We start from the raw sequence: 27066 nt of genomic DNA, 5'->3' as shown, positions 1-27066 counted from the left end.
AGGGGTTTTGTCTATTCATACACTTTAATAGGAGGGTGGAAGATTGTACACTACAGTAGGACCTTTGCAATATTCGAGTAGTAACAGATTTAAGCACTTACTTGCACAAATCAAGTTTTTGGAATCCAAACAGTAGGAGCTTGAGGAGCAAAGAGTCGCACTGCTATAGCAGAGCACGGGATCTGTAAGACATATAAAGATTAGAGGGTTAGTTTTCATGAAACATATTGGAGGTAAGGTTGTCAACTCTGATTGGCTGGTATTTTCCATCTATAATTGGCCATATAGCAGGTCTATCCAGTATGTCCGGTCACAGCTGTAACTAACAGCATTTGCTAAGCAAGATACAGTATGAGCGACACTGAAAATGGTGTAATGGCATGTATAATGTGCGTACAGCATTTACGTATACATTCATTCTAGTAGCTAGATGAATTTACATGCATATGCATGTACATACACATGTTCACACATTTATAGATATGTAAAAGCGCAAATTACTTCACATTATGCACCCTGGAATGCAAGACTCTGGAGTTTATTTTCTGTATGCATTACTAGAATATTCAGCTAATGCTGCTGTGTGAATGGACTCAGTGGCTATCATAGAACTTCAAAAATAAATGCTGTGTAGATCTAAATGCAGCATTTGTAATGTCTGCATAAAAGAGCCTAATGTGTTCATCAACCTCTGCTGACTTTGTTTAACAAAAAATGAAGCCAGGTCTGTTGTTTACAGACCTCTATAACTCAAGTTGAATTATACACCTATTGAATCCTAGTGAGTGGGCAGAATTGGTTGGCTGATTTGATAAAGCCAGGTCTGTTGTTTACAGACCTCTATAGCTCAAGTTGAATTATACACCTATTGAAACCTAGTGAGTGGGCAGAATTGGTTGGCTGATTTGATAAAGCCAGGTCTGTTGTTTACAGACCTCTATAGCTCAAGTTTAATTATACACCTATTGAAACCTAATGAGTGGGCAGAATTGGTTGGCTGATTTGATAAAGCCAGGTCTGTTGTTTACAGACCTCTATAGCTCAAGTTTAATTATACACCTATTGAAACCTAATGAGTGGGCAGAATTGGTTGGCTGATTTGATAAAGCCAGGTCTGTTGTTTACAGACCTCTATAGCTCAAGTTGAATAATACACCTATTGAAACCTAGTGAGTGGGCAGAATTGGTTGGCTGATTTGATAAAGCCAGGTCTGTTGTTTACAGACCTCTATAGCTCAAGTTGAATTATACACCTATTGAAACCTAGTGAGTGGGCAGAATTGGTTGGCTGATTTGATAAAGACAGGTCTGTTGTTTACAGACCTCTATAGATCAAGTTTAATTATACACCTATTGAAACCTAATGAGTGGGCAGAATTGGTTGGCTGATTTGATAAAGCCAGGTCTGTTGTTTACAGACCTCTATAGCTCAAGTTTAATTATACACCTATTGAAACCTAGTGAGTGGGCAGAATTGGTTGGCTGATTTGATAAAGCCAGGTCTGTTGTTTACAGACCTCTATAGCTCAAGTTGAATTATACACCTATTGAAACCTAGTGAGTGGGCAGAATTGGTTGGCTGATTTGATAAAGACAGGTCTGTTGTTTACAGACCTCTATAGCTCAAGTTGAATTATACACCTATTGAAACCTAGTGAGTGGGCAGAATTGGTTGGCTGATTTGATAAAGCCAGGTCTGTTGTTTACAGACCTCTATAGCTCAACTTTATTGAAACCTAGTGAGTGGGCAGAATTGGTTGGCTGATTTGATAAAGCCAGGTCTGTTGTTTACAGACCTCTATAGCTCAAGTTGAATTATACACCTATTGAATCCTAGTGAGTGGGCAGAATTGGTTGGCTGATTTGATAAAGCCAGGTCTGTTGTTTACAGACCTCTATAGCTCAAGTTGAATTATACACCTATTGAAACCTAGTGAGTAGGCAGAATTGGTTGGCTGATTTGATAAAGCCAGGTCTGTTGTTTACAGACCTCTATAGTTCAAGTTGAATTATACACCTATTGAATCCTAGTGAGTGGGCAGAATTGGCTGGCTGATTTGATAAAGCCAGGTCTGTTGTTTACAGACCCCTATAGCTCAAGTTTAATTATACACCTATTGAAACCTAGTGAGTAGGCAGAATTGGTTGGCTGATTTGATAAAGCCAGGTCTATTGTTTACAGACCTCTATAGCTCAAGTTGAATTATACACCTATTGAATCCTAGTGAGTGGGCAGAATTGGCTGGCTGATTTGATATAGCCAGGTCTGTTGTTTACAGACCCCTATAGCTCAAGTTTAATTATACACCTATTGAAACCTAGTGAGTAGGCAGAATTGGTTGGCTGATTTGATAAAGCCAGGTCTGTTGTTTACAGACCTCTATAGCTCAAGTTGAATTATACACCTATTGAAACCTAGTGAGTGGGCAGAATTGGTTGGATGATTTGATAAAGAAGGACTAACATGATTAACATTAGTTAGGGCTGAACAGAACCAAATGCTGTGCCTGATCTGATCAGCCCTGAGTGGTATTATTCTGCCAAAGGTGCTTGAAACCAATTACCTGCACATGGAAAATGGAATGGAGGTCACGTGACTCAAACTTTTCAAGGGGTTTACACATTTATTTACACAAAAATGGATATGTTAATTTCTGTGGAACAGGGTTTTTTTTATCTCATAAGAAAGATTTCACTGTGCTGAGCAGGGAGCCTGGCTTTTCAGCGGACCTATTTGTGTTACCAGCATGTAAACTCTAACTTTTACTTCTATGGAGGACCATTAGATGCCACCTTCAGTAAATATTAGTAGGTTGGCTGACTTGTCTTGGTTCTGGTGTGGGTCCTTTCAGAACATGAGGGAAGTCCCCAGTGGTCCAGACAGCAAAATAGAACAAATGGAGAATGGAACCCTGAAACCATCTCAACTCACAATAGAAAAAAAAAATTGGCGTTGCTGCCTTTCCAGACGTCATGACTTCAGCAACTATCTCCAGCTGAAAACCAAGTGTTAACCTTTTGTGTTATTTGAAAAGTTCTAAAAACAAAAAGGTATCGTGAGAGGACGGAGCTTAGTGACGTCATCGCGCCACCCGGAAGCACATGCCTAGATACAAATGATTGGTGATGCTGTGCTCTTACCCTTAAGGGGATATGTACCTCTAAATATAATAGTATGGTTTTTAGGGTGGTGCACTACTGAGGATTAGTGCACTAACATTGTGAGTGTATTTTATTGAGTTTTATTAAATATTTAGTGGTGATTTTAAAGTGATAAAACATTATATATAGTTTTTGTTTCTTTATTGATGGTGAAAGTTTGCTTGCGTACATCACTGGTAATAATGGAGGAGGAATCTAAAGGAAGAATCTGGATAACTGGAGTGGCCAATAAGACCCCTTAAAGGGGAAAGCGCGCTGGTAAGGTGGTAAGGTGAGCATGGAGAGTGATTGGTGGGGGTATTCACGGAAGAGAGGTCACCTTAGATTGTACGCCCCTTAAGGGTTAGGGACTGATATGACTGTACAATATATATGTAAAGCGCTGCGTAAATTGACGGCGCTATAGAAGTACCTATAACAAATATTGGTGGATGTGATATTATTGCATGGGTAGACATGGAACTGGTTTGAAGCTATAAACGGTGTAATAATCATAAATAGTGCAGCGCTTGAAGTAATACTATGTGCAATACAAAAACTGTGCTCACATACAAATGTGTCAATATCAAATAATATAAATAATATTAAAATATGTTAAATCATTGAATAAAATGTATCTTAAATATATAGTGCCACTCAAAATAATTTCTTGACAATAGTGTCCACACAGTAAAAAAATATAATAACAGTCCCCTACAAAGGAGGATAATTTAATCAGTGCTTTAAGTGTAATAAAGTGACCACACTTCAAATACCACTCAAAAAATCAAACAAAATGTCCATAAAGTAATCCACAGGTGATATAAAATTCACACAATGTGTAAATAGTGCATGTATTCCATGAGCGTGTCCACACTCTTCACCTACTAAGGCTAAATTGCCTCCTCACCCCCTCCAAGTGACCCCCAAGGGCCAGACAGCTTTCAGGATCACCCTGGATCCCTATTTCCTGACGGCAAGTACCTCTCCTCACAATGTGGATCTCTTAGGGGACTCCCATTACCCCAGACCGGAAGCTTCTGGAGAATAATTGCTCACCAACCCAGTGAGCCAAAAAAGGAATCCTCTAAGTGTAGTATTTTAACCAAGACTCTTTATTGTTAGTAAGCAGAAAAGAAGAACCCACTCACATGTTCCCGCAGTCCTCCTTCCTCACCAATATGTGGGTGTACTGCATGTAAAGGAACTTCCTGGGTGTACCAAGATGGCGGCTGGCGCTGGAAGTGCGTCACCGCGTACCGGAAGCTGCGTAATAGTGTACCTACGCGTTATGTCACTGGCTACTCGTGACTTAGGGGGCTGTTATTATATTTTTTTACTGTGTGGGCACTATTGTCAAGAGATTATTTTGAGTGGCACTATATATTTAAGATACATTTTATTCAATGATTTAACATATTTTAACCATTAGCCGCCCGGCCAATGGCCGTTTGGCGGCTTCAGATGTGTCTCTTCACTCCGGGTGCACGCCATTTGGCGTGCTCCCGCACATGCGCAGTTTGCGCTAATGCAGAGCGGCGCAGCAGTGCAATCTGTCACCGGCCGTGCACCTCGGACACGGCCGATGACAGATCCGAGTACCGGCTCCCGTTGCTGGTACCCTGTGACCTGCTGTGACCAATCACAGCAGGTCACATGACAGTTGTATACAATGGATGGCTTCACAAAAAAAAAAAATACTGATCATTTCCCCAAAGTAGTACAATGTTACTATGGTAACATTGTACTACTTTGGTCATAGTAAAATATGAAAAAAAAATCTTAAAAAAAATTAAAAAAATGTAATAAAAAATTAAATATAATAAAAAAATAAAAATAAATTAAAAAAATATATATATATATTTTTTTCATACTGTCACCAGTCAGTGTCCCTGTTAACCACCATGCCAGTTATATGATGATGCTGTACTGCACTGGTGACAGTATGTAAAAAAAAAAGTGAAAATAATTTTTTTAATTTTTTCATTTTCTGAAAAATTATGACAAAAAAATACAACTTCAAAAAACTCGCCATGCCTCTTATGAAGTACGTCGGACTGTCTACTCTGCAAAAAGGGGTCATTTGGGGATATCTGTACTATTCTGACATTCTTGGACCTGAAGAAATTAGATTGGCTGTCAGTACTTCAGGATTGATCAATATTCAGATCTATACCATAGTTTGTGAACTCTATAACCTTCCTACAAACTAAAAAATACATCCTAATTTGGGTTATTTTCACCAAAGACATGTAGCAGAATACATCTCGGCCTAAATATATGAAGAACAATTATTTATTTGTAAACTTTTATAACAGAAACAAAGAAAAATGTGGTTTTTTTTCAAAATTTTTGGTCTTTTTTTGTTAATTTAGCAAAAAATAAAAACCCCAGTGGTGATTAAATACCACCAAAAGAAAGCTCTAGTTGTGTGAAGAAAATGATAAAATTTTAGTTTGGGTACAGTGTTGTATGACCGCGCAATTGTCATTCAAAGTGTGAGAGCGCTGAAACCTGAAAAATGGCCTGGGCAGGAAGGTGTAAAACTGCACGGTATTGAAACGGTTAATATTATTTATATTATTTAATATTGACACATTTGTATGTGCGCACAGTTTTTGTATTGCACGTAGTATTGCTTCAAGCGCTGCACTATTTATGATTATTGCACACACTGTTTGGATATCAGTTTAAGTGCTGGCAGCTTTCAGTAGGTAGACTTCCTTTCAGCGCAGGAGGACTCTTGTCTGTATAAATGGTGTAATGCATTTACAACATCACAATGGGGGTGGAAACCTCTCGCTGGCACACCTACGGGCTTTTGAACTATATATTTGTTGTTTTTTACATTTGAATATTGCACATGTTTGATATGAGCTTATATGTATATTTAATGGCGGAGTAATGAGGTATTGATGATTTATATTATACGAATGTTGCGCAGCACTCTTTAAGATATTTATCGTGGAGAGATCTATTGCAGAAGCTTAGCATAAGCTGACGGATTTAGGTTTGTTTTAATATAAGTGCTGCTTGTGAAAATGTCAAATTGAGCATGATGACATCAAAGCAAAAATTCAGTAAGGATACAAAGGTGTATGATTACAGTAATAACTGGTTTCACATACATATTAGCACCCTTTGAGGGGAGCCTGTTGGTTCAGTTGAACCAGTTGAGTGAGGACACTAAAGCAAATGTAGACATTGGAAGATGATGATATTGGTCTGCACTCACCTAGACAATTTCGCCCATGGTTAGTTGTATTCAAATCCTGAATTCCTGGATAGCAGTTACACTCGTAGCTTGCCACAGTATTGGTACAGTAAGCAAGCGGTGAGCATGTGTTGTTTCCATTGGTGCACTCATTCACATCTGTATGGACATAACATTTAGGTTTGTATATACTCTTTACTTATTGTGCTTGAAAATACAAAATATAAGACTGAAAACTAACATTGCATATTCTTATTTTGTATTCTTATTTTCACCCAGTAGATGGAGCTCTAATGCTCTTTCATCATTTTCAAGACTTTCCTTTCCAACTTTGCTAAAAAAAAAAAGTCTGTTGTTTACAGACCTCTATAGCTCAAGTTGAAATTTACACCTATTGACATCTAAGGAGTGAGGCTTCCCCTAGCATCTTTTCCTGAAGGCTTTTGGATAATCTAAGCTTTCTGGAATGCCCTAATGCCTGCCATGCCTACAAGTGTAAATTACCCAGAAGCCAACTCTAGAGTCCATAGAGTCCTATGACTTACACTATCTTTCAAAGCCCTAAGGAAGGGGATGTTTTGATCCCCTGAAATGCATTGGCTGTACTTTTTTTTGACTATCAATAAATAGATTTTGAATCTATAATGTCTCATGATCAAAAAATCTGATGCCTCTTTGTACAAAGTGCTCCACATCCACCATATACCAACAGTGCCGGGACAAAGTCATCTAGTGCCCAGGGAGAACATGCCAAATTGCGCCCCCCCCCCCCCGCCGCTCTCAAGATAAATGACAATTATGTGTCAGAAATCGAAATCCCCTCCACCCCAAAAAAAAAAAGAGCACTAATCTGCATGCTTACCTGCTAAGCAGAAATTCCCTCTCCCCCAGTACAAATCTGCCGCATTGCTGAAATCCCCTCTCCCAGCACAAATCTTTGCGCCCCCCCCCCCCCAGCTTGAATCCTCCCTCTCCCCATATGCACCCAGCACAAATACCCACCCAAAAAAAATTCCCCCTCCTAGCCCTCAAATTTCCCATCTGAGCACAAATTCCATGCCCCCACACACAAATTTCCCTCCCCCAATCCCTCATCCTAGCACAACCCCCTCCAGCACACATATCCCCAATCATCCCTACAAGCACAAATACCTTCCCCCCATTAAATTCCCCTCCTATCACAAATCCCCTCCCCACTATCATGTCACCTTTTCTAGCACAAATCCCCCCATCCTCCCTCCCAACCCAATTCCCCCCAAATCACCACTCCTAGCACCTCCCCAATGTTCCCCTCCTAGAGCAATTCTTACCACCTGCAGCTTCCCAAATTCTCCCTCCTAACACAAATCCCCTCAGCCCAATCTCCTCTTGGTGCCCCCCCCCACCTCACATGATACTGCAGTGCCCAGAGCAATCGCCCCTCCTGCCCACCCCTTGTCCTGGCCCTGCATACCAAGTGCATTTTGCTTATGAATCTGTACTCTGAGAAGTCCCTTCAGATGAACTGAGCACCCCAGGTCCCATTTGCAGACCCAACATTCTCTCTGGATCCCTCAGCTTTGGATTTATACCATGCAGCACCAACTCAATAGATCATCTAGTCCTACCCTAGACATTAAAGATTTCTAGTGACAGTTACCAATGGGAAAGTGAAGGAAAATTCCTCCAATAGGAGCACAGGCCTTAAAAAACCCAACAGAGGTTCTAACCCCTCCCCTCATTCTATTCAGAAAGTTAAAGTTTTGAATGAGATTTCACTTTGACGATGAGAATTCTGGCTAACTAAGGTAATAGCAAAAACCTGCCTTGCAGAACTGGGGTTCTTGGTTCAGTTCACTAGCTGCAATGAGTTTGCATGTTCTCCCTGTGCTTGCATGGGCTTTCTCCCACACTCTAAAGATGAGCTGGTAGGTTCATTGGCTCCTGTCTAAACTGGTCATAGTATGTGTATCTATGTATTAGATTGTAAGCTCTTATGAGCAGGGCCCCCTTAATCCTCTTGTTTTTTATTGTATTGTAACTGTACTGTCTCCCATTATATTGTAAAGTGATTTGCAAACTGTTGCCGCTACATAAATCCTGTATAATAATAATAATTTTGTAAGTATGTACGTAATAAGATACGGACATTTGATTGTAAGCTTCTTGAGGGCAGCTACTGATGTGAATGTACAGCATGTGAAGCGCAGCTTGAATTGTTAGCGTTTTATAAAAATTATTATTGTAATATTATTATTATACAGGATTTATACAGTGCCAACAGTTTGCATAGTGCTTTACAACATAAAGGGAGACAATACAGATATAATACAATAAAAAACAAGAGGGTTAAGAGGGCCCTGCTCATAATAGCTTACAGTCTAATAAATACCTGTAGTCTTTGCAGACTTCTGGTTTTGAATGTATGACAGGTTTGCTTTAAAGATGACATCCTCTAAGCTTACAAATGGCAGTTCATATTTGGTCCAAGGACCTCAGAGAAGGCTCACCTGTGCAAGATCGTCCAGGGTTGGTGGGGTCAGTATCCTGAAATCCGGAATTGCACTGACATGTGTAACCTCCAGTTGTCTTGGTACAGGTGGCTCTTGACGAACACGTGTTATTGCCATTGACACACTCATCTGTATTGGCAACAGAGGACAATGTTGAACAACATACCCTTGATATATAAAATTGCATTATAAAAAAAACTGTTTTCTGGTGCTTTAGAACATGTTATATTTGCAATGATTTGTTTTAGATGCATAGATAAAAGAGATCCTAATAATCTTATCACTGTGTCCTAATCCTTTTTATTACCGTGCCTCATCATAGATTGTATTATAATTACACTACTAATTATAGGGGGAGAAAGCAGTAGATTTATTTTCTGATTAGCAGGCCCTGTATCCTTCATCCTTCTGGCATCCTTCATCCTTCTGCAATGAGCTGGATGGCTCATTGAAAACAATGCGCTCTGAGTTGGGAATCTTCATTCAATAAATGGAGCAATTATTTCCTTCAATTATCCAATCATGTGAAAAGCAAGTTTCTCGTTCTTTAGTTTGACCTGAACATGATTGAATGAACACAAATATCAATTTATTGAGTGAAGAGTCTCAACTCCTTTAGTACATCACGCTTATTGTCTCAACAGCCGTTAAGGCATTAAAAAAAAACCCTGCTCATCTCCTCCCCTCTTCCACATCTCCATAACCCCTCCTCATCTCCTCCCCTTTTCCCTCATCTCCATAACCCTATGTCATCTTTTCCCTCTTCCTCATGTCCATAACCCCCCTCATCTCCTCCCCTCTTCCTCATCTCTTCCCCTCCTCCTCATCTCCCAAACCCCTCCTCATCTCCACAACCCCTTCTCATTTTTTACCACTTCCTCATCTCCTCCCCTCTTCCTCATCTCCACAATCGCTACTCATCTCTTCCACTTCCTCATCTCCACAGCCTCTCCTCATCCCCTCACCTCTTTCTCATCTGCACAACCCCTCCTCATCTCTTCCCTCTTCCTCATCTCTTCCCCTCTTCCTCTTCTCCATAACCCCTCCTCATCTTTTTCCTCTTCCTCATCTTCTCCGCTCTTTCTCAACTCCATAACCCATCCTCACCCCCCCCTTCTTCATCTCCATAACTCCTCCTTATCTCCTCCCCTCTTCCTCAGTTCTTCCCATCTTCCTCATCTCCACAGTCCCTCCTCATCTTTTCCCTCTTCCTCATCTCCTACCCTCCTTCTCTTCTCCCTAACCCCTCCTCATCTTTTCCCTCTTCCTCATCTTCTCCGCTCTTTCTCAACTCCATAACCCATCCTCACCCCCCCCCTTCCTCATCTCCATAATGCCTGCTTATCTCCTCCCCTCTTCCTCAGCTCTTCCCATCTTCCTCATCTCCATACCCCCTCCTCATCTCCTCCCCTCTTCCTCATCTCCTCCCCTCTTCCTCATCTCCATACCCCCTCCTCATCTCCTCCCCTCTTCCTCATCTCCATAACCCCCCTCATCTCTTCTCTCTTCCTCATCTCCTCTCTTCTTCCTCATCTCCATAACCCCTCCTCATCTCCTCCCCTCTTCCTCATCTCCTCCATTCTTCCTCATCATCATAACCCATTCTTGTGCACAGGCAGAGAGCACAGGAAGTTAGCAGCCCACAAGATTTCTGGAAGGGTCAATGGGTATTTTGTGCACTTACAGAACAGATATAAAATATTTCCTTTAAAGGTATATTTAGCAGCCCAAAAGGAAGCAAATAAAAGACATTATTAGTTAGGGTTTACATATACTTTAAGCAGTTAGGTTGAGTCTATATATTAGTTTACCCACATTACACTTTCCTTGCAAGTGTGACGCGGGCCAACCAAACAGTAGTAGCGGGGTCCCTGTGTGGCATTGTTGCCTTAAAAAGGAAGTACAATGTTTCTTTATTAGGATAGCATCTTATAAGGAATATATTAGTTCCTTGGTATGTAGATGATATCATAGGGGGAGGCCATTCCTGTTTAAGAAGCCTTCTCCATTGGAAGCCCTGGAAGTGCAGGCTTCCATAAGGTGAACTGTGTGAGATGAGAGTGCAATGGTAATCCTTTGTCTTGATACTCACTTCAGTGTTTACTGACCCATACCAACCCATTAATTCACATTGCTTTACTGGTACCCTCTTCCTGACAAAAAGGGGATCTTTGGAATGTTACTCAACCAACACCTGAAGCTGGATGATCTGGCAGGCCACATCAGCTCCAACAACCTCTTAAAACAATACCTCTGGAGTTGACCTTATATTGTTTTTCTAAATTTTGTTAATAATTGTTTTGCCATCACTACATAATAGGAAACAAAATCTTTACCTAGTTCACACTGTATGCCAGGAGTAGCTGGGCTAAAATCATAATATCCAGGATTGCACTGGCAAGCATATGTTCCCATACTGGATGTGCAGGAGGCATATTGAGAGCATCCGTTAGAACCCACGGCACAACTGTTTTGGGCTGCAAAGACAAAAACATTAGTATTGCATTAATATTATTGTGAAATCAGTTTTCCATTCAGCAACAAATAAGTAAGACTACATGATGAAAGGAGTCAGATGGAGTCCCTTGCTTGGCTTAGAGTCATGTAATAGCTAGTGGTAGTAAGCCTTTTTCAGATGTTGAATGCCCAAGAGCAAAATGAGAGGTGTGAAAGTTGTGGAACCTCCCTGTTCTAGTTCCCTAATCTCATCAGTGATGTTTGGAAGTCTGCATATGTGTTAATTGTTCTATCCACATGGCTGAGGGTGTCAATTATTGGAAAATAACCTGGTGCAGCTGGGCATGGTTGCCAATCAGCTTCTAACTTCAGCTTGTTCAATTAAGCTTTGGCTTCTTTGCAGTGTTGCACTGGATTTTGCACATTCCAGTTTTTGTAAATAACCTCCATGGTGTTCAAAGCTCCCACCCCTGTTCAGGGATGTTCATTCCAGTTTAAACAACAATTCCAATTGTGAAATTTTTTACATACTTACATTGGTACAGCTTGGAACATAACTACAGTATGTATATACCATATCTGTGGGATTCCTTTAGAAGCTGGAAAACACAGTAGTAGGCACTCTTACTAAAGTAATGTCCACTAGCTTCCGGGTTCTGTGCCAAGATGATTGGACGAGGCGTGATATCACTGCCCTATCTCTCCACCATATCTAATCAGAGAAATGCTTTGCATTCATTTAAGAAAAAAGCAAAATAATCTCTGAATGGCACTCATACCTAGCTGCCGACGTCTTGTGTTCAGAATGCAGCAGAGAAGCAGCTCATGGGACCCAGAAGCTAGTGGAGATTATCAGAGTAGCAGTGTCTGCTACAGAGATTTCCAGGTTCTAGAGCAATCCCACAATACATATAGATAGATAGATAGATAGATAGATAGATAGATAGATAGATAGATAGAATACATATAGATAGATAGATAGATAGATAGATAGATAGATAGATAGATAGATACATATAGATAGATAGATAGATAGATAGACAGATAGATAGATAGATAGATAGATAGATAGAATACATATAGATAGATAGATAGATAGATAGATAGAATACATATAGATAGATAGATAGATAGATAGATAGATAGAATACATATAGATAGATAGATAGATAGATAGATAGATAGATAGATAGATAGAATACATATAGATAGATAGAATACAGATAGATAGATAGATAGATAGATAGATAGAATACATATAGATAGAATACATATAGATAGAATACAGATAGATAGATAGATAGATAGATAGATAGATAGATAGATAGAATACATATTGATAGATAGATAGAATACATATAGATAGATAGAGAGATAGATAGATAGATAGATAGATAGATAGATAGATAGATAGAATACATATAGATAGATAGATAGATAGATAGATAGAATACATATAGATAGATAGATAGATAGATAGATAGATAGATAGATAGATAGAATACATATAGATAGATAGATAGATAGAATTCATATAGATAGATAGATAGATAGATAGATAGATAGAATACATATAGATAGATAGATAGATAGAATACATATAGATAGATAGATAGATAGATAGATATAATACATATAGATAGATAGATAGAATACATATAGATAGACAGATAGATAGATAGATAGATAGATAGATAGATAGATAGAATACAGATAGATAGATAGATAGATAGATAATTTTCTATCCATGGATAGAATTTCTGGTTTACCATTGAATATGTATGATTTTGGATCAATGATCAGCGACGTGCTCTGGTTCAGCGCATCGGTGAAATCTTGGGTAATGTTCGCCACTGTGAAGTTATCGACAACATTTGTGACAATGATATAATCCACAACGACGCTACCGGGAGTCAGACTCTTCAACACAATGCGCATTCTGCCTATCTCAATATAACCTCGCAGGAGGGCACTCAAAAACCTAAGCAGCTGGGAAGAAGATAAAAAGAATAGATTAGAATGTGTGTCCAAAAACAATTACTCCCTAAGGGCAACTACATCAATATTAAAAAAGTAACTTCCATTATTAAATTGTCAAACTTGCAGGTATTGCCAAATTAAAGTGGTTTGAAAGCCTCAAAGTTGTTTTAACTCAATTCTTTCTATACATTAAGTTAAAAAACCTTCTGTGAAAAGAATCCCCCCTGCCCCCCCTCTTATACTTACCTGAGCCCCATCGTGGTCCAGCACTGTGCACGAGAGCTGCAGCTCTCTTGGCTTTGTACCTCCTCACTGGGCAGATCGATAGCTGCATTAGCCATTGGCTCCCACTATTGTCAATCAACTCCAATGACGAGGGCCGCGTTCCGCTGTCTGGTTAAATGGACGCAGCTGTGGGACTAGGAAACGAGCCTGCAAGAGTGCCCCTATGGGAATCAGCATCCTATTGGGGGCACCAGCAAGAGGGGAGGAGCCAGGAGAACCGGCGGTGGACCCAAGAAGAAGGGGATCAGGGACACGCTGTGCAATTCTATTGCACACAGCAAGTAATTATAGACATGTTTGTTATTTTGTTTAATTATTTTTCTTTACAACCACTTTTACTCTCACACCTTTGTATGTCTTCCTAGTCCTGTATCCCAACAGTTTATGATTTTTGACCGTGCCGGCAGAGCTGAGTAACAGTCACACCTCTCAACACAAGACATGTATTGCAAAGATGGGGAGAAGACATGTTGGATGAGCCCTGTTGCACTGTACTAAGTGCACAGGGTCCAATGCTGGTGCTTATTGGACTGCACAGTCATATTCAGACAACCAGGACACAGGAAAGTGGAGGGGAGACTAGGAAAATGGAGGTAGCTAATACAAAGTCTGACTGCATATCTATTTCTGAAGTTTCAGTGCAATTATATGATATTTCTAAAATACACTTGAACGTTCTTCAGCTGTATTTTTCAAACTTTTTAACACCAAGGGACCCTTGAAATAACTTTACATTCTGAAGAAACTTCTGTTAATGAATTACTATATCCACAGATCATGGTACACCAGCATGATGCTTCCTACAGTGGTGATTAGTAGGAAGAATGCCCCTTTTATTAGTGGTCATTGGGAAGATTGTCCCTTACATCGGTGGTCAGTGGGAACAATGCTCCTTACAATGATGGTCAGTGGGAAGAATGCTCCTTACATTGGTACCCAGTGGGAAGAATGCTCCTCACATTGGTGGCCAGTGGGAAGAATGCTCCTTACATTGGTGGTCAGTGGGAAGAATGTTTCTCACATTGGTGGTCAGTAAGAAGAATGCTCCTTACATTGGTGGTCAGTGGGAAGAATGCTTCTTACAATGATGGTCAGTGGGAAGAATGCTTCTTACATTGGTGGTCATTGGGAAGAATGCTCCTTACATTGGTGGTCAGTAAGAAGAATGCTCCTTACATTGGTGGTCAGTGGGAAGAATACTCCTTACATTGGTGGTCAGTGGGAAGAATGCTTCTTACACTGGTGGTCAGTGGGAAGAAAGCTTCTTACAATGATGGTCAGTGGGAAGAATGCTTCTTACATTGGTGGCCAGTGGGAAGAATGCTCCTTACATTGGTGATCAGTGGGAAGAGTGCCCCTTACATTGGTTGACAATGGGAAGAATTTCCCTAACACTGGGGGTCACTAGCAGACTGCCACTCTTAGAGTGGTGTTTGGTAAGATTGTCACCTGTACAAAAAGCTAAAAATATAATTTGTGTCATGCTGTTGGCTTTCCCAAATGGTGTTAGTCGTAGAGCTTTGCAGGCACCACCAATTGTCACAGCTCAACCTTTGCAACTTCTGGAGGAAACCTAGTTGAGAATGGTTGGTATAGAGCAGGGGTAGGCAACCTGAGAGCCACAGGACTACAAGTTCCATTATGCCTCTGCAAGTCATAGCTGCAACTGTCAGTTTTGTAATCTTTGCAATGCCTCATGGGAAATGTAGTTCCACAACAGCTAGAGAGGCACAGGTTGCCTACCCCTGGTATAGAGCATAGGTGCTTTTCCTAAATATTTCTGTATATGGGCAGTAAAGCTCAGTTCCCCAACTATGAATAATTCTCTAGAAACTTTTTTCAGCTTATATAAAACTCATATATAATTTGCTTGTACTCATACACAGCACAATTGACTGACCAACATCTGGAATATATACATTCACTTGCTCTTTCACAAAGGAATGAAAAGGTAAACACGGTCTACAATGAAACCCAAGGTCACCAGTCATGGTTTGTTCTCTTTTTAAGTAAATATTACTCTTTGAGCTGTAACGTCATGTAATGACACGCAATATCCTTTGAGATCTGGTTATGAAGACACACTGCAAAGTTTAGTCCAGACCCAATTCACTAAGCTACAGCATGTGTGTTACTTGCCAAAAGAAGATTTGAAAGTATGAGTAAATTCAACCTGTGTAAAAATCTAAAACATTTGAAAGTTAAGCTGTCACTGCAAATCATGCTTTGTATAGATTAGTAGGGCACAGGGGCGGACTGACCACTTGGAAACTCGGGCACTGCCTGAGGACCCGGGGTCAGTAGGGGGCCCCATGAGATGCCCCTGGTACCTTTTTCATAGGTTTTTTTGAGTTTGGGAAAAGACACAGGGGCCCCATGATCCCCTATTGCCCGGGGGCCCCATGAGTTGTCAGTCCGCCCCGGTAGGGCACATGTCCACATTGCAAAAAAAAGTTCCTCTTTCATGTTTCCTTGTGCTATTTAAAGCCTAGACAAAGGTTACATGGCCTCTGGCTAGAAGACGGAAAACCCTGTCTGACCTGCTGAGAGATAAGACACGGTATCATTACAACTCATACACAAAACCTTTTGGCATGGTAGTCAGTAGAAGTAATAAAGATATACAGTATATAACCTATACCAAGGGGTGCTTTCATTAAAGAAAAAAATAAGAGCTAGTTGTCCTGAGAAACTGCATGCACAATAGTTCTGTGCAAATGTGGGGCAAATCAAATGATAGAATAGAGTGGACTGGGAATATAGCACATCATGGCCACTAGTTGGAGCTGACAATCACAGTAAATATGAATTTATTATTTATGATCCTCAACTCCATCTAGTGGCCATGATATGTTATTTTCCCGATTCACTGCTTTCTGTATGAATAGCATTCAAGCAGGAAAGAAAATAGCCCAAAAAAGATTCACGGAATGAGTATCTCTGTGAATTGTTTTTAAAAACAGACTCCAAATATCAGCTATTGAGTGCTAGGGAAGGGTGTGTGTAAGAAAAAAGTCAGAATTCAAGTCAGAGGTCCAGAACCTCATGTGCACCAGTGATTTCAGGCAACAGAAAAGCTGTAGGTTAATGACAGGTCACAATGTTAGCCAGAAGGTAAAATAATCAGTAAATCAGCACCAATATCTCAAATGAACACCCCCCAAATCAGACCGTAATATGTAACAATGGACTCTTCATACCTCTGTGATAAAATTTTTTTGAAAGTCTTTGAATGCGTTGCTGCTCGGATTTTTGTAATCAGTCTTGTATTCCTGGTTAGTCACTTTTATTTGTGCAGTATATACTCTTGCAGCTGGGGGAGAAAATTGAAAACAGATCAAATTAGAACCAAGCCCAATGTTAGTAATTGCAACAAATAAAACCCAAGCCAGGAAGTAAATATGAAGCCAATCACTATCACCATCTTTGACTACCAATGGCCACTATCATTGACCACCAATGGTCATCATCGTTGACCAACAATGGTGTCCATCATTGACCACTGTCACTATCAAATATAGGTCCAGAGCACAGATGTGCAGTAGACACTGGAGCAAATCCATCTGGACAGTAAATAGCTGAATGAGACTAGAGGAGATCAGCAGCACTATCAATGGTTACCATCACTGATCACTAATAGCCACCATCATTGACCATCAATGGTCACCAACATTGAACATCAATGGTCACCATCATTGACCACTAATGGCCACCAACAATGACCAAAAATGGCCTCTATGGCCATCAGTGGTCACCATCATTGGTCACCATCATTGACCATCAATGGCCAATATCACTAACCATCAAAGGTGTATCAATAATAAGATTTTATTTTCAAACATTGTAGCAAAATTTACAGCTGAAGTTTCCATCCGTAGGTTGCAGGTGTGGTATTGCTAGGAGTGAGTGAGGTCATAAAATGACAATGGGAAATGTAAATAGAGTGTGTGAGGAGGGCCAGGGGAGCTACAGGAGGTACAAGTGGAAAAAGGAGCAATTATCATCAATCAGGATGAGTGGTATGTCATGCAAGGTCAGTTACTGTGGATGACATGGCCATAGGTTGACTGCGACTCCTAGCTGTAGGCATTGTCATTTTGGCATTGTCATCACTGATATGACTCAACATGAAAATATGGACCTCCATTCTTAAGTGCCTTTGGCACTTTCTGCACTTAGAACTGTCAAGAAGCTCTATTTTAGTTAAACAAATGGCATTAAAAAATTGCTATAAAGAAAACAAAATGTAATCTAAAGCCCAACTCAAATGAAAGTTTTTTCAGTTCATTTTGAACAGATTCCTCCATCAGGCTTTGATTACTGTCCCTGTTCCTGTTCTGGAGATTTACCATAATTTCCCATTAACACAGGAAATTATGACAAATCTCTTCAACACAGACATAGACAAGAACAAAAACATATTCACAGTCTGTCTTTTTTACAGTTTCTGTTCCTGTTCCTTCTTTAGATGATTATAACAAGGTTGGTCTTAAAAAATATATCAACACAAAATGTAACTAATAATATATGCAAATAAATTTGTTCATGTTATTTCCATTTATTATTATTACTAATAATATTATGATTTGTATTATTTATACATATGTTCACATTTTTTTAGTCATACAGCTGCTAGGGTTGAGTGAAGGGTCAAGAGCATAGATTTAGTTTTTTATATGCTATTTTATATTTCCGTATATTTTTATTATTGTTTTTACACTTTTTAGCATATATGACTGCACCTTTGGATGGTTTTTACACTGTTTTTTAGTTTATAGTCCTATATTGATACATTTTATATGATTTATACCTACAATTATACCGTACAGTTGCTAGGGAGTGATTTGACGAATTACATTTTGTTTATTTTCACTAACACTACACAAGGTTGGTCTGGTGACTGCCATTGAGCATAAGGTCTAGATAGTTATTAAAGAAATGCATTATGGGGCTCAGGGTAGGGGGTGTTGAGTGGCAGGACATAGTTCCAGCTGCCCCAACAGCACTGGATGTGTCCCTACCAGGAGCGGACTGACCATTTGGAAACTCGGGCACTGCCCGAGGGCCCGGGGTCAGTAGGGGACCCCATGAGATGCCCCTGGTACCTTTTTCATAGGCTTTTTTGAGTTTGGGCAAGGATACAGGGGCCCCATGATCCCCTATTTCCCGGGGGCCCCATAAGTTTTCAGTCCGCCCCTGGTCCCTACCTTTGCCCTTGAGGTTTCTTGAACTCTGTGATTGGAACTGAACATTTGTGCTTACTTTGCTGATAATTTTACTGAAAGCACAGGTTGTGAAAAAAATATTCACTTTCATGTGTGCAAGGGACATTAAAAGAAGACCTGCATGCCACTTTAATTTCCTCCATGCTTTTTGAAAGACATGGTTTAAAAAATGGCCAAAGGGACAAGACATTTATATGTCCCAATATGACAAAACAGCAGTTAGAGCATATTTTCTTAGAACATGGCCCTTTTTTTGTGACCAAAACTCTTTGTGCTTTCAGCAAGAGGATTAAACTTCATAAAATGATGGAATGCACATGTATGTCCTGGAGAGTGATCTTTGCCTGTTTGAGTAATGATATTTCCGCACATACTTTCCAAACAAAACAGTGAATACATTGAGCCCTGTTCACGGGGATTACATGCACAACAAATACTGAGTCACGAAAGTGCTCAAAGGGAATTAAGGCTCCTTTCACACGGTACGGACTCTGTTTTGATCAGCAAGGATCTGTCCGCTGATTCCCTGCTGATTGGAGCAAAGCTGGTGGACGACAGGTTAATATCCGCTCAATTTTAGCTTGCTCAGCTTCATGGGTGGCTGAGAGTGGCCTCTCTTCGTTTACACCCAACTGCCCTCTGATCCAATCCACCAAGACAGAAGGGGGAAGGATTCCCTTCCATAGTTGGTCCATAAGGGTGAATGGAGGGTTCAATCAGGTCCATCTGAAAAACGGACAGGCAGACCCGATTGAACCACTTTGTGTAAAAGGGGTCTAAAGTAGTACAGTGCAAAAACCAAGGATGCTGAGCAAACAAAATAATTTAGCAATCACATTTCCTTTTCATTAGCAGCCCAACCTCCTTAAAATGTGTTAAATCAAAATTGTTCAATTAAATATAAACAGTAAAAAAACAGCTACCCAGATGTCTAGATGTGATATTTGGCTTCTGGCTACATCTCCAGCAGAGGGTTGAGTGGTTTGTGATGACTAAGGCGTTTCCTATGTGGAAGATAGTTGCCCAAGTGCAGTTAGGGCAAAACTAGCAAAAAGGGCTACAACAACAAGGGTGGAGGGGTGGAAGGATCGAAGGGGGGGCCGGGCAACAAGTCTAGGAAAGAAGTTTGGGAAGGAATATACCTATTGTCTGGTCAAATTATTGAGTAGGAGAAGCTGTGAGGAGGCCTCAGGAGCTAGACAGAGTAGACATTAAAAGGTTTTCCCATCCACCCACCCATCAACGTTATGGCAGGTTGGAATACATTGATTAGAGATGTGCACGATGGAAATATTAGTTTTGTTTTATTTCAGATTCATTTGTTAAGTAAATCATTTCATCTTGTCATTTTTATTATGTTACAATGATTCATTTTTGGAATCTGTTTCGTATATCCGGATTTGATTCATATATTGGGATTGTTCTGAATCAATTTGTGTTTTCGGAAGTTATTTTGGAAGATTGGCTATATTCATTTTAGCATGTTGATTTGTTATTTCTGGAGATTACTTATGCACTTTGAGTCATCCCTGATAGTCCCACCCACAAAGACAAATGGAATGAGCTGATTGGATGATATTGACTGGAGTTATATGCATACGAAAGAATGAACGGGACTAAATTAATTTTGGATTCATTTGTTATGTTATGATTTGGAGATTCTGATGGATCCACCTGCACCCAACCCAAACTCAATAGGTAGGAATCATCATCTTATTTCACTTTTATACCTTATATGTCATGCAATTTGTTTCCGTTTGCGTTTAATAATGAAAAATGGTAATGCAAAATAAAAATGAAATGGAAATGAAATAACGAATGGAACAAAATTAATTTTGGATTCATTTGTTATGTTATGATTGGGAGATTCTGATGGATTTATCCAACCCAAACACAATAAGTAGGAATCATCATCTTATTTCACTTTTATACTTTTATAAAACAAATTAATACTAATTAATTAGTTGTTTCCTTATCATTTATTTTGGATTTGTTCATATTCATTACTATTGGGATTTGAAGATTCTGATACATCCAAATCTCCAAATAACGAAACTTTAGCCCAAATTTAGATTCGTAACAAAATGGATCACACATCTCTAAAATTGATACGGTACATTGGCGAGGAAGAGGTCTTGAAAGTAAAGTGATTAAATATTACATCAGAAGTTGGGGTTCCTATCTGGCGTTACTGAGATTCCCCATGGTGGTTGACATTGATGGTGTTCCTTTGGGCGAGGTCTCATGGGGCGGTGTTACATGCTATTCCTAAAAAGTGCCCATGAAGCAGTATGGTCTAGTTGGATAAGTAGAGCTGTGGTTTATATAAATTTGCTTTCTAAGATCCCCTTCTGTTTTAATCACAGTAACAGCTAAGCATCAGTCCATGGTTGTTTTTTGATCTGGTTGTACAGAACGATTTACTGTTTAAATGTTTTATACAGGTGTTTTGGCATTTATTATGGTAAAATGTATGTTAACAAATTATTTATGTTGCTGGTTTAAATCCATGTCATGCAATGTGTGTGTCTTTTGGTGGGAAATGGGGTCAGGAGGAATGAGCATACCTAATTAATTTTTAAGTCATAGTTACATAGTTAGTCTGACTGAAAAAAGACAAAAGTCCATCCAGTTCATGACTCTTAACTACTTCCCGACTGGCTGTTGTATATAAACGGCCGGACGGTGGCAGTCCAGAGTCGGGTGGCCGTTTATAAACGGCCTCCCCGCACCCTGCTTGTGCGCGCTCCCTGGAGCGCGCAGCACCGCGATCCGGTGCCCGCTGTGTCCTCCGGACACAGTGAAACACCGATCGTCGGACGGGACCTCTGTACGAGGTCCCGATCATGTGGTCACTGATTGGCCAATCAGTGATCACATGCAAAGTAGCAAGCAAGATGTCACTTGTGACATCATTGCTTACTACGTTTGAAATCTGTGAATGATTACAGAGGTCACATGGTACAAGGCTATTCACAACAGCCTTGTACCATGTGACAAGCTGTGACCAATCACAGCTCACTCTGTATTTTTCAATGACTGTAGAATGCAGACAGAGAGAAAGAGAAATGATTGCTTTTACATCCTATATGGGTGTAAAAGCAATCAGTGTAAAAAAAAAAAAATCTTCATCACCCCCCACAAGTAGTACAGTGTCACCATGGTGACACTGTACTGCTAGGGTGACAGTATGTAGAAAAAAAAAATAAAAATAAAAAATAATAATATAAAAAAATAAAATAAAAATGTAAAAAAAATATTTAAAAATTATAATTTTTGGTTATAAACTAATTTGGATTTTTTTTTTACTAAAAAGATAACGGAATAAATTTTGGCCAAGATTTATGATGAAATATTGTTTATTTGCAAAATTTAAAAAAAAAACACTTTTTTTCAAAATTTTTGGACTTTATCATTTACATAGCAAAAAAAATAAAATCCCAGCAGTGAATAAATACCACCAAAATAAAGCTTTATCTGTCTCAAAAAAATGGTAAAAAATTCATTTGGGTACAGTGTGGCATGACCGCGCAGTTGTCATTCAAAGTGTGATAGCGCTGAAAGCTGAAAATTGCCCTGGTCAGGAAGGGGGTAAAAGTGTCCGGACAGGAAGTGGTTAAAAAACAAAAACTGATGAAACCACTTGCATGTATCCTACACTTAGTCCCAAGAAGTTACTTTTATACTGTATATTAATGCAATAGCTTTGTTTTCAACTTTTAAAATTGTCTTGGCTTTTTTTTTGGACAAAACAAGAAAAGTTCATCCATAAAACACATTCCACTTACTTGTCCAGATGGTGGTGTTGAATTTTGCTTTCTGTGGACAGGAATTTTGTTGGGCATAGATGACATACTGTATTGATGGAAGAAGGTCTGAGAAGGTGACAGTGGATGCAGTCGTAGTAACGAGTTGCTTAATGACGCCCTCAGTGGACAATTGGACATTGTACTGAGCATTTGCTGATGCCCCTTCTTTAATCAATTTAATTATAATCGTATCGCTGGTGATGTTCAAGAATTGCACAGAAAGCGATGCTTTTGCTGCAAAAAGAAACACACAAAATTCACCAATCTGCCATTTAAAGATTTGCAAGTTACTGGCCTCCCCTTGAGCAAATAATCATACCCTGATCTCTTGTCATGCAAAGTTTGGAAACATATAAACTGAGGCTGGCCATACATCATGCAATTTTCTTTTACAATATTCCTTTAGATTTACCAAAACCATATAATATGAGGCCAAACCTAAACACTTTCAATTTGTATGCAGTCAGGCAGGCCCTTGTACTACATAGTTGAAGGTAAATATGAAAGAAATGAAATTAGAAAATGGTATCATGTCTGGCCAGCTTGATGTTTCAGTAAAGTGTATATCTAATCTCATTTTTATCAGACTCTAAACTGATTACAAATGTAGCTTCAAAAACTTATGACACAATGGGGTACATTTATTAAAGGCAAACAGGCTGTCCACTTTGTAAGGAAAGTTTCACTGTGCCAGGGAATTTTCCGCAGAGCGTAGTGAATGTGGTGGAATTTCAGTTTTCAAAGAATACCCAATCTTGTGCAAGTAAAATAAAAAAAAACAGCATTTTCTCTTGGACCTGATTGGATGATAGACGTCAGCAGAACTTCACCTCATTCACTGAGCTCAGGGGAAAAAAAATCCCTTGCAAAGTGTGGAGTGAATAGCCTATTTGCCTTCAGTAAATCAACCGCTTTAAGTATCAAAGCTACATTTAATGCAGTGCTTCTCAAATAGTGGGGCGTGCCCCCCAGGGGGGGCACGAGTGCCGCCACCATCCCCCCCCCTTCCGACAGAAGGGACACTAAGTACAGGGGTGGGCAGAGGGCTGCTGTCTCTTACCTGGCTCCCACGATGATCCATCCAGGAAGCGCTGCTCCTTCCGTCACTCCGGCCACTCTCTCACTCCTGCTGCTCGGCTCCGCCTCCTCACTGGTGATTGGCCGCCAGAACTGTAGCTCAGGAAATGTACACAGGCGGCCAATCACGGGCGAGGAGGCGGAGCTGAGCGGACCCGCGAAAATCGAGTGAGGGAAAAGCCGGTAAGTGTGCAGTGCAGAGGTGCTGCTGCAAAAATACTATTTACAGTCGCGCGGGGGGGCGCAAAATGTTTTCTTCTTCCTAGGGGGGGCATGACAGAAAATAATTGAAGCACTGATTTAATGGAACCGAGCTTATAGCAAGGTGGAACTATTTTCATGATTTCTTGGATGCTCTCCAAGCAAGCGTGGTTCTCACATTGTTTGCCTTTCCTACAGTTCAGCTAAAGCCATTTTTCTTTAGTTTTGGAAATGATGGAGAGGGATTAGGATGCCTGTTGGCCTTTTATTGATGATTGTATCCTCATTACGGAGGTACACTCTCTCTCTTTTTGTCCTGGCAAACATTGTCATTAAGATTGAGGCTCGGTTCACACTGCTGCGACTCGGGATCCTAGTTGTGAGACCCCAAGTCGCATGACTAGTGAAATCCCATGTTAGTAAATGAGAGCTGTCTTAATTAGCACTACTGAAGTCACTCTGACTTTAGAAAAGGTTCCTGTACTACATCAAGGCAACGTCTATCCGAATTGTGCCCATAGACTTTAACTGAAGTTGCCTCCAAGTCGGATGCTCATCTATATCGATGTAATTTGGATACGACATTACAGGAAGATTACTCAGCCAAAGTCGCATGACATGAAAGTCGTGCATCAAGTCACATCAGAATCGTACTGAAGTCGACAGCAAATTGCCAGGAAGTCACCTGGCAAAGTCGCACTTTAAGTCATGCGACTTTCAGGTCGCAGTAGTGTGAACCGAGCCTAAAAGTGAGAGGAAATCCCAACTTTGGAGTTGTGTCCAGAACAGGAATAAAGGGGAAATCTTCCAAAAGGGACACTAGTTCTGGTGATAACTCTTTAAGACAGGATTTCCTTAATGTTGGATGGATTCCTTCTTACTTCTTGCTGTAATAATGGAGCAGGAAGTGAAGTGGAATCTCCGCAAAGGTACACAGATTGCACAAAACTAGCAGGGGTTAAAACCCTCCCCTAATCTATCTAAATAATTAGGGCACTTCTCTACAGCATGCTTTTCTACTCAGGTTGTGGCTGCTTTCTAAAGAAAAAAAAAATAACACTTTGCACACCTTTTTGTTTGATGCACCTGGAACGTGTTTGGCTGAATTAAACCGAAAGTTAATTTCAGCATATGCTTAAAAGTTGTAGTTAGCCATACTCCTGGCCGAAGCGATCTCGGATAATACATATACTTTATAAGGGAATGATCTATTTCTCCAAGCACATGCATCTTTCTACTTTTTAAATACTTTTACTATCTATAATACAATGATAACTTACCGCAAAGTGAAGAGGCTGTTGTAGTAGTAGTTGTTGTAGTAGTGGTGGTGGTTGTTGTAGTAGTAGTTGGTGTAGTAGCGGTGGTGGTTGTAGCAGAAGTAGGAGTAGTTGGCGTTGTACTAGTGGTGGTAGTTGCAGTAGAGGTATTAGTAGTTTCAGGGCTTGTAGTTGTTGTGGTAGCGGTGGTGGTTGTTGTAGTAGTAGATGGTGTAGTAGTGGGGGTGGTTGTAGCAAAAGTAGGAGTAGTTGGCGTTGTACTAGTGGTGGTAGTTGCAGTAGAGGTATTAGTAGTTGCAGGGCTTGTAGTTGTTGTGGTAGAAAGAGTTGAGCCAATTGTTGGAACCTTTCCAGAAGTGGATGTTATACTCGTTGAGGTCGACGATGATTGTACAGAAGGGGTAGTTGTACTGGTTGTGGTAGACCCTGTTTGTGGGGATGTTGTTGTTGTGGTCAAGATTGATTGATTGGAAGTGGTTGTTGTACTGGTTGTGGTAGACCCTGTATGTATGGATGCTGTTGTGGTCAACGAAGATTGCATAGAAGGGTTTGCTGTACTGGTTGTCGTGGACCCTGTTGGTGTGGATGCTGTTGTTGTGGTCGTGGTTGATTGATTGGAAGTGGGTGTTGTACTGTTGGGTGTTGTGATTGTTAACTGCTCAGAAGGGTTTGCTGTACTGGTTGCCATGGATGTTGTTGGTGTGGATGCTGTTGTTGTGGTCAGGGTTGATTGTGTGGAAGTGGTTGTTGTACTTGTTGTGGTAGACCCTGTATATATGGATGCTGTTGTGGTCAACAAAGACTGCATAGAAGGGTTTGCTGTACTGGTTGTCGTGGACCCTGTTGGTGTGGATGCTGTTGTTGTGGTCGTGGTTGATTGATTGGAAGTGGGTGTTGCACTGTTGGGTGTTGTGTTCGTTAACTGCTCAGAAGGGTTTGCTGTACTGGTTGCCATGGATGTTGTTGGTGTGGATGCTGTTGTTGTGGTCAGGGCTGATTGTGTGGAAGTGGTTGTTGTACTGGTTGTGGTAGACCCTGTATATATGGATGCTGTTGTGGTCAACGAAGACTGCATAGAAGGGTTTGCTGTACTGGTTGTTGTGGACCCTGTTGGTGTGGATGCTGTTGTTGTGGTCGTGGTTGATTGATTGGAAGTGGGTGTTGTACTGTTGGGTGTTGTGTTAGTTAACTGCTCAGAAGGGTTTGCTGTACTGGTTGCCATGGATGTTGTTGGTGTGGATGCAGTAGAGGTATTAGTAGTTGCAGGGCTTGTAGTTGTTGTGGTAGCGGTGGTGGTTGTTGTAGTAGTAGATGGTGTAGTAGTGGGGGTGGTTGTAGCAAAAGTAGGAGTAGTTGGTGTTGTACTAGTGGTGGTAGTTGCAGTAGAGGTATTAGTAGTTGCAGGGCTTGTAGTTGTTGTGGTAGAAAGAGTTGAGCCAGTTGTTGGAACCTTTCCAGAAGTGGATGTTATACTTGTTGAGGTCGACGATGATTGTACAGAAGGGGTAGTTGTACTGGTTGTGGTAGACCCTGTTTGTGGGGATGCTGTTGTGGTCAACGAAGACTGCATAGAAGGGTTTGCTGTACTGGTTGTCGTGGACCCTGTTGGTGTGGATGCTGTTGTTGTGGTCGTGGTTGATTGATTGGAAGTGGGTGTTGTACTGTTGGGTGTTGTGATCGTTAACTGCTCAGAAGGGTTTGCTGTACTGGTTGCCATGGATGTTGTTGGTGTGGATGCTGTTGTTGTGGTCAGGGTTGATTGTGTGGAAGTGGTTGTTGTATTGGTTGTGGTAGACCCTGTATATATGGATGCTGTTGTGGTCAACGAAGACTGCATAGAAGGGTTTGCTGTACTGGTTGTCGTGGACCCTCTTGGTGTGGATGCTGTTGTTGTGGTCGTGGTTGATT

General features: G+C 40.4%; 1 protein-coding gene across 1 annotated transcript in view; it reads right to left on the bottom strand.

Annotated features, from left to right (window-relative positions):
* The window catches only part of LOC149450431 (uncharacterized), a 53062-nt gene that overhangs the window by 6871 nt on the left and 19125 nt on the right, over positions 1 to 27066 (bottom strand). Inside the window, exons 5-12 of the mRNA XM_089691946.1 lie at positions 25162 to 26970; positions 22583 to 22837; positions 16770 to 16882; positions 13074 to 13293; positions 11184 to 11324; positions 8845 to 8976; positions 6377 to 6514; positions 102 to 182 (exon numbers count right to left, since the gene is read on the bottom strand). Coding sequence (XP_089548072.1) covers positions 102 to 182; positions 6377 to 6514; positions 8845 to 8976; positions 11184 to 11324; positions 13074 to 13293; positions 16770 to 16882; positions 22583 to 22837; positions 25162 to 26970 — 2889 coding nt within the window. The remainder of the gene's footprint in view (positions 1 to 101; positions 183 to 6376; positions 6515 to 8844; positions 8977 to 11183; positions 11325 to 13073; positions 13294 to 16769; positions 16883 to 22582; positions 22838 to 25161; positions 26971 to 27066) is intronic.

Source organism: Staurois parvus, unplaced genomic scaffold, assembly GCF_062004578.1.
Source record: "Staurois parvus isolate SC_StPar_1 unplaced genomic scaffold, SC_StPar_1.0 ptg000574l, whole genome shotgun sequence".
NCBI classification, from domain to species: Eukaryota; Metazoa; Chordata; class Amphibia; order Anura; family Ranidae; genus Staurois; species Staurois parvus.
This window is presented reverse-complemented; position numbering and strand designations above follow the sequence as displayed.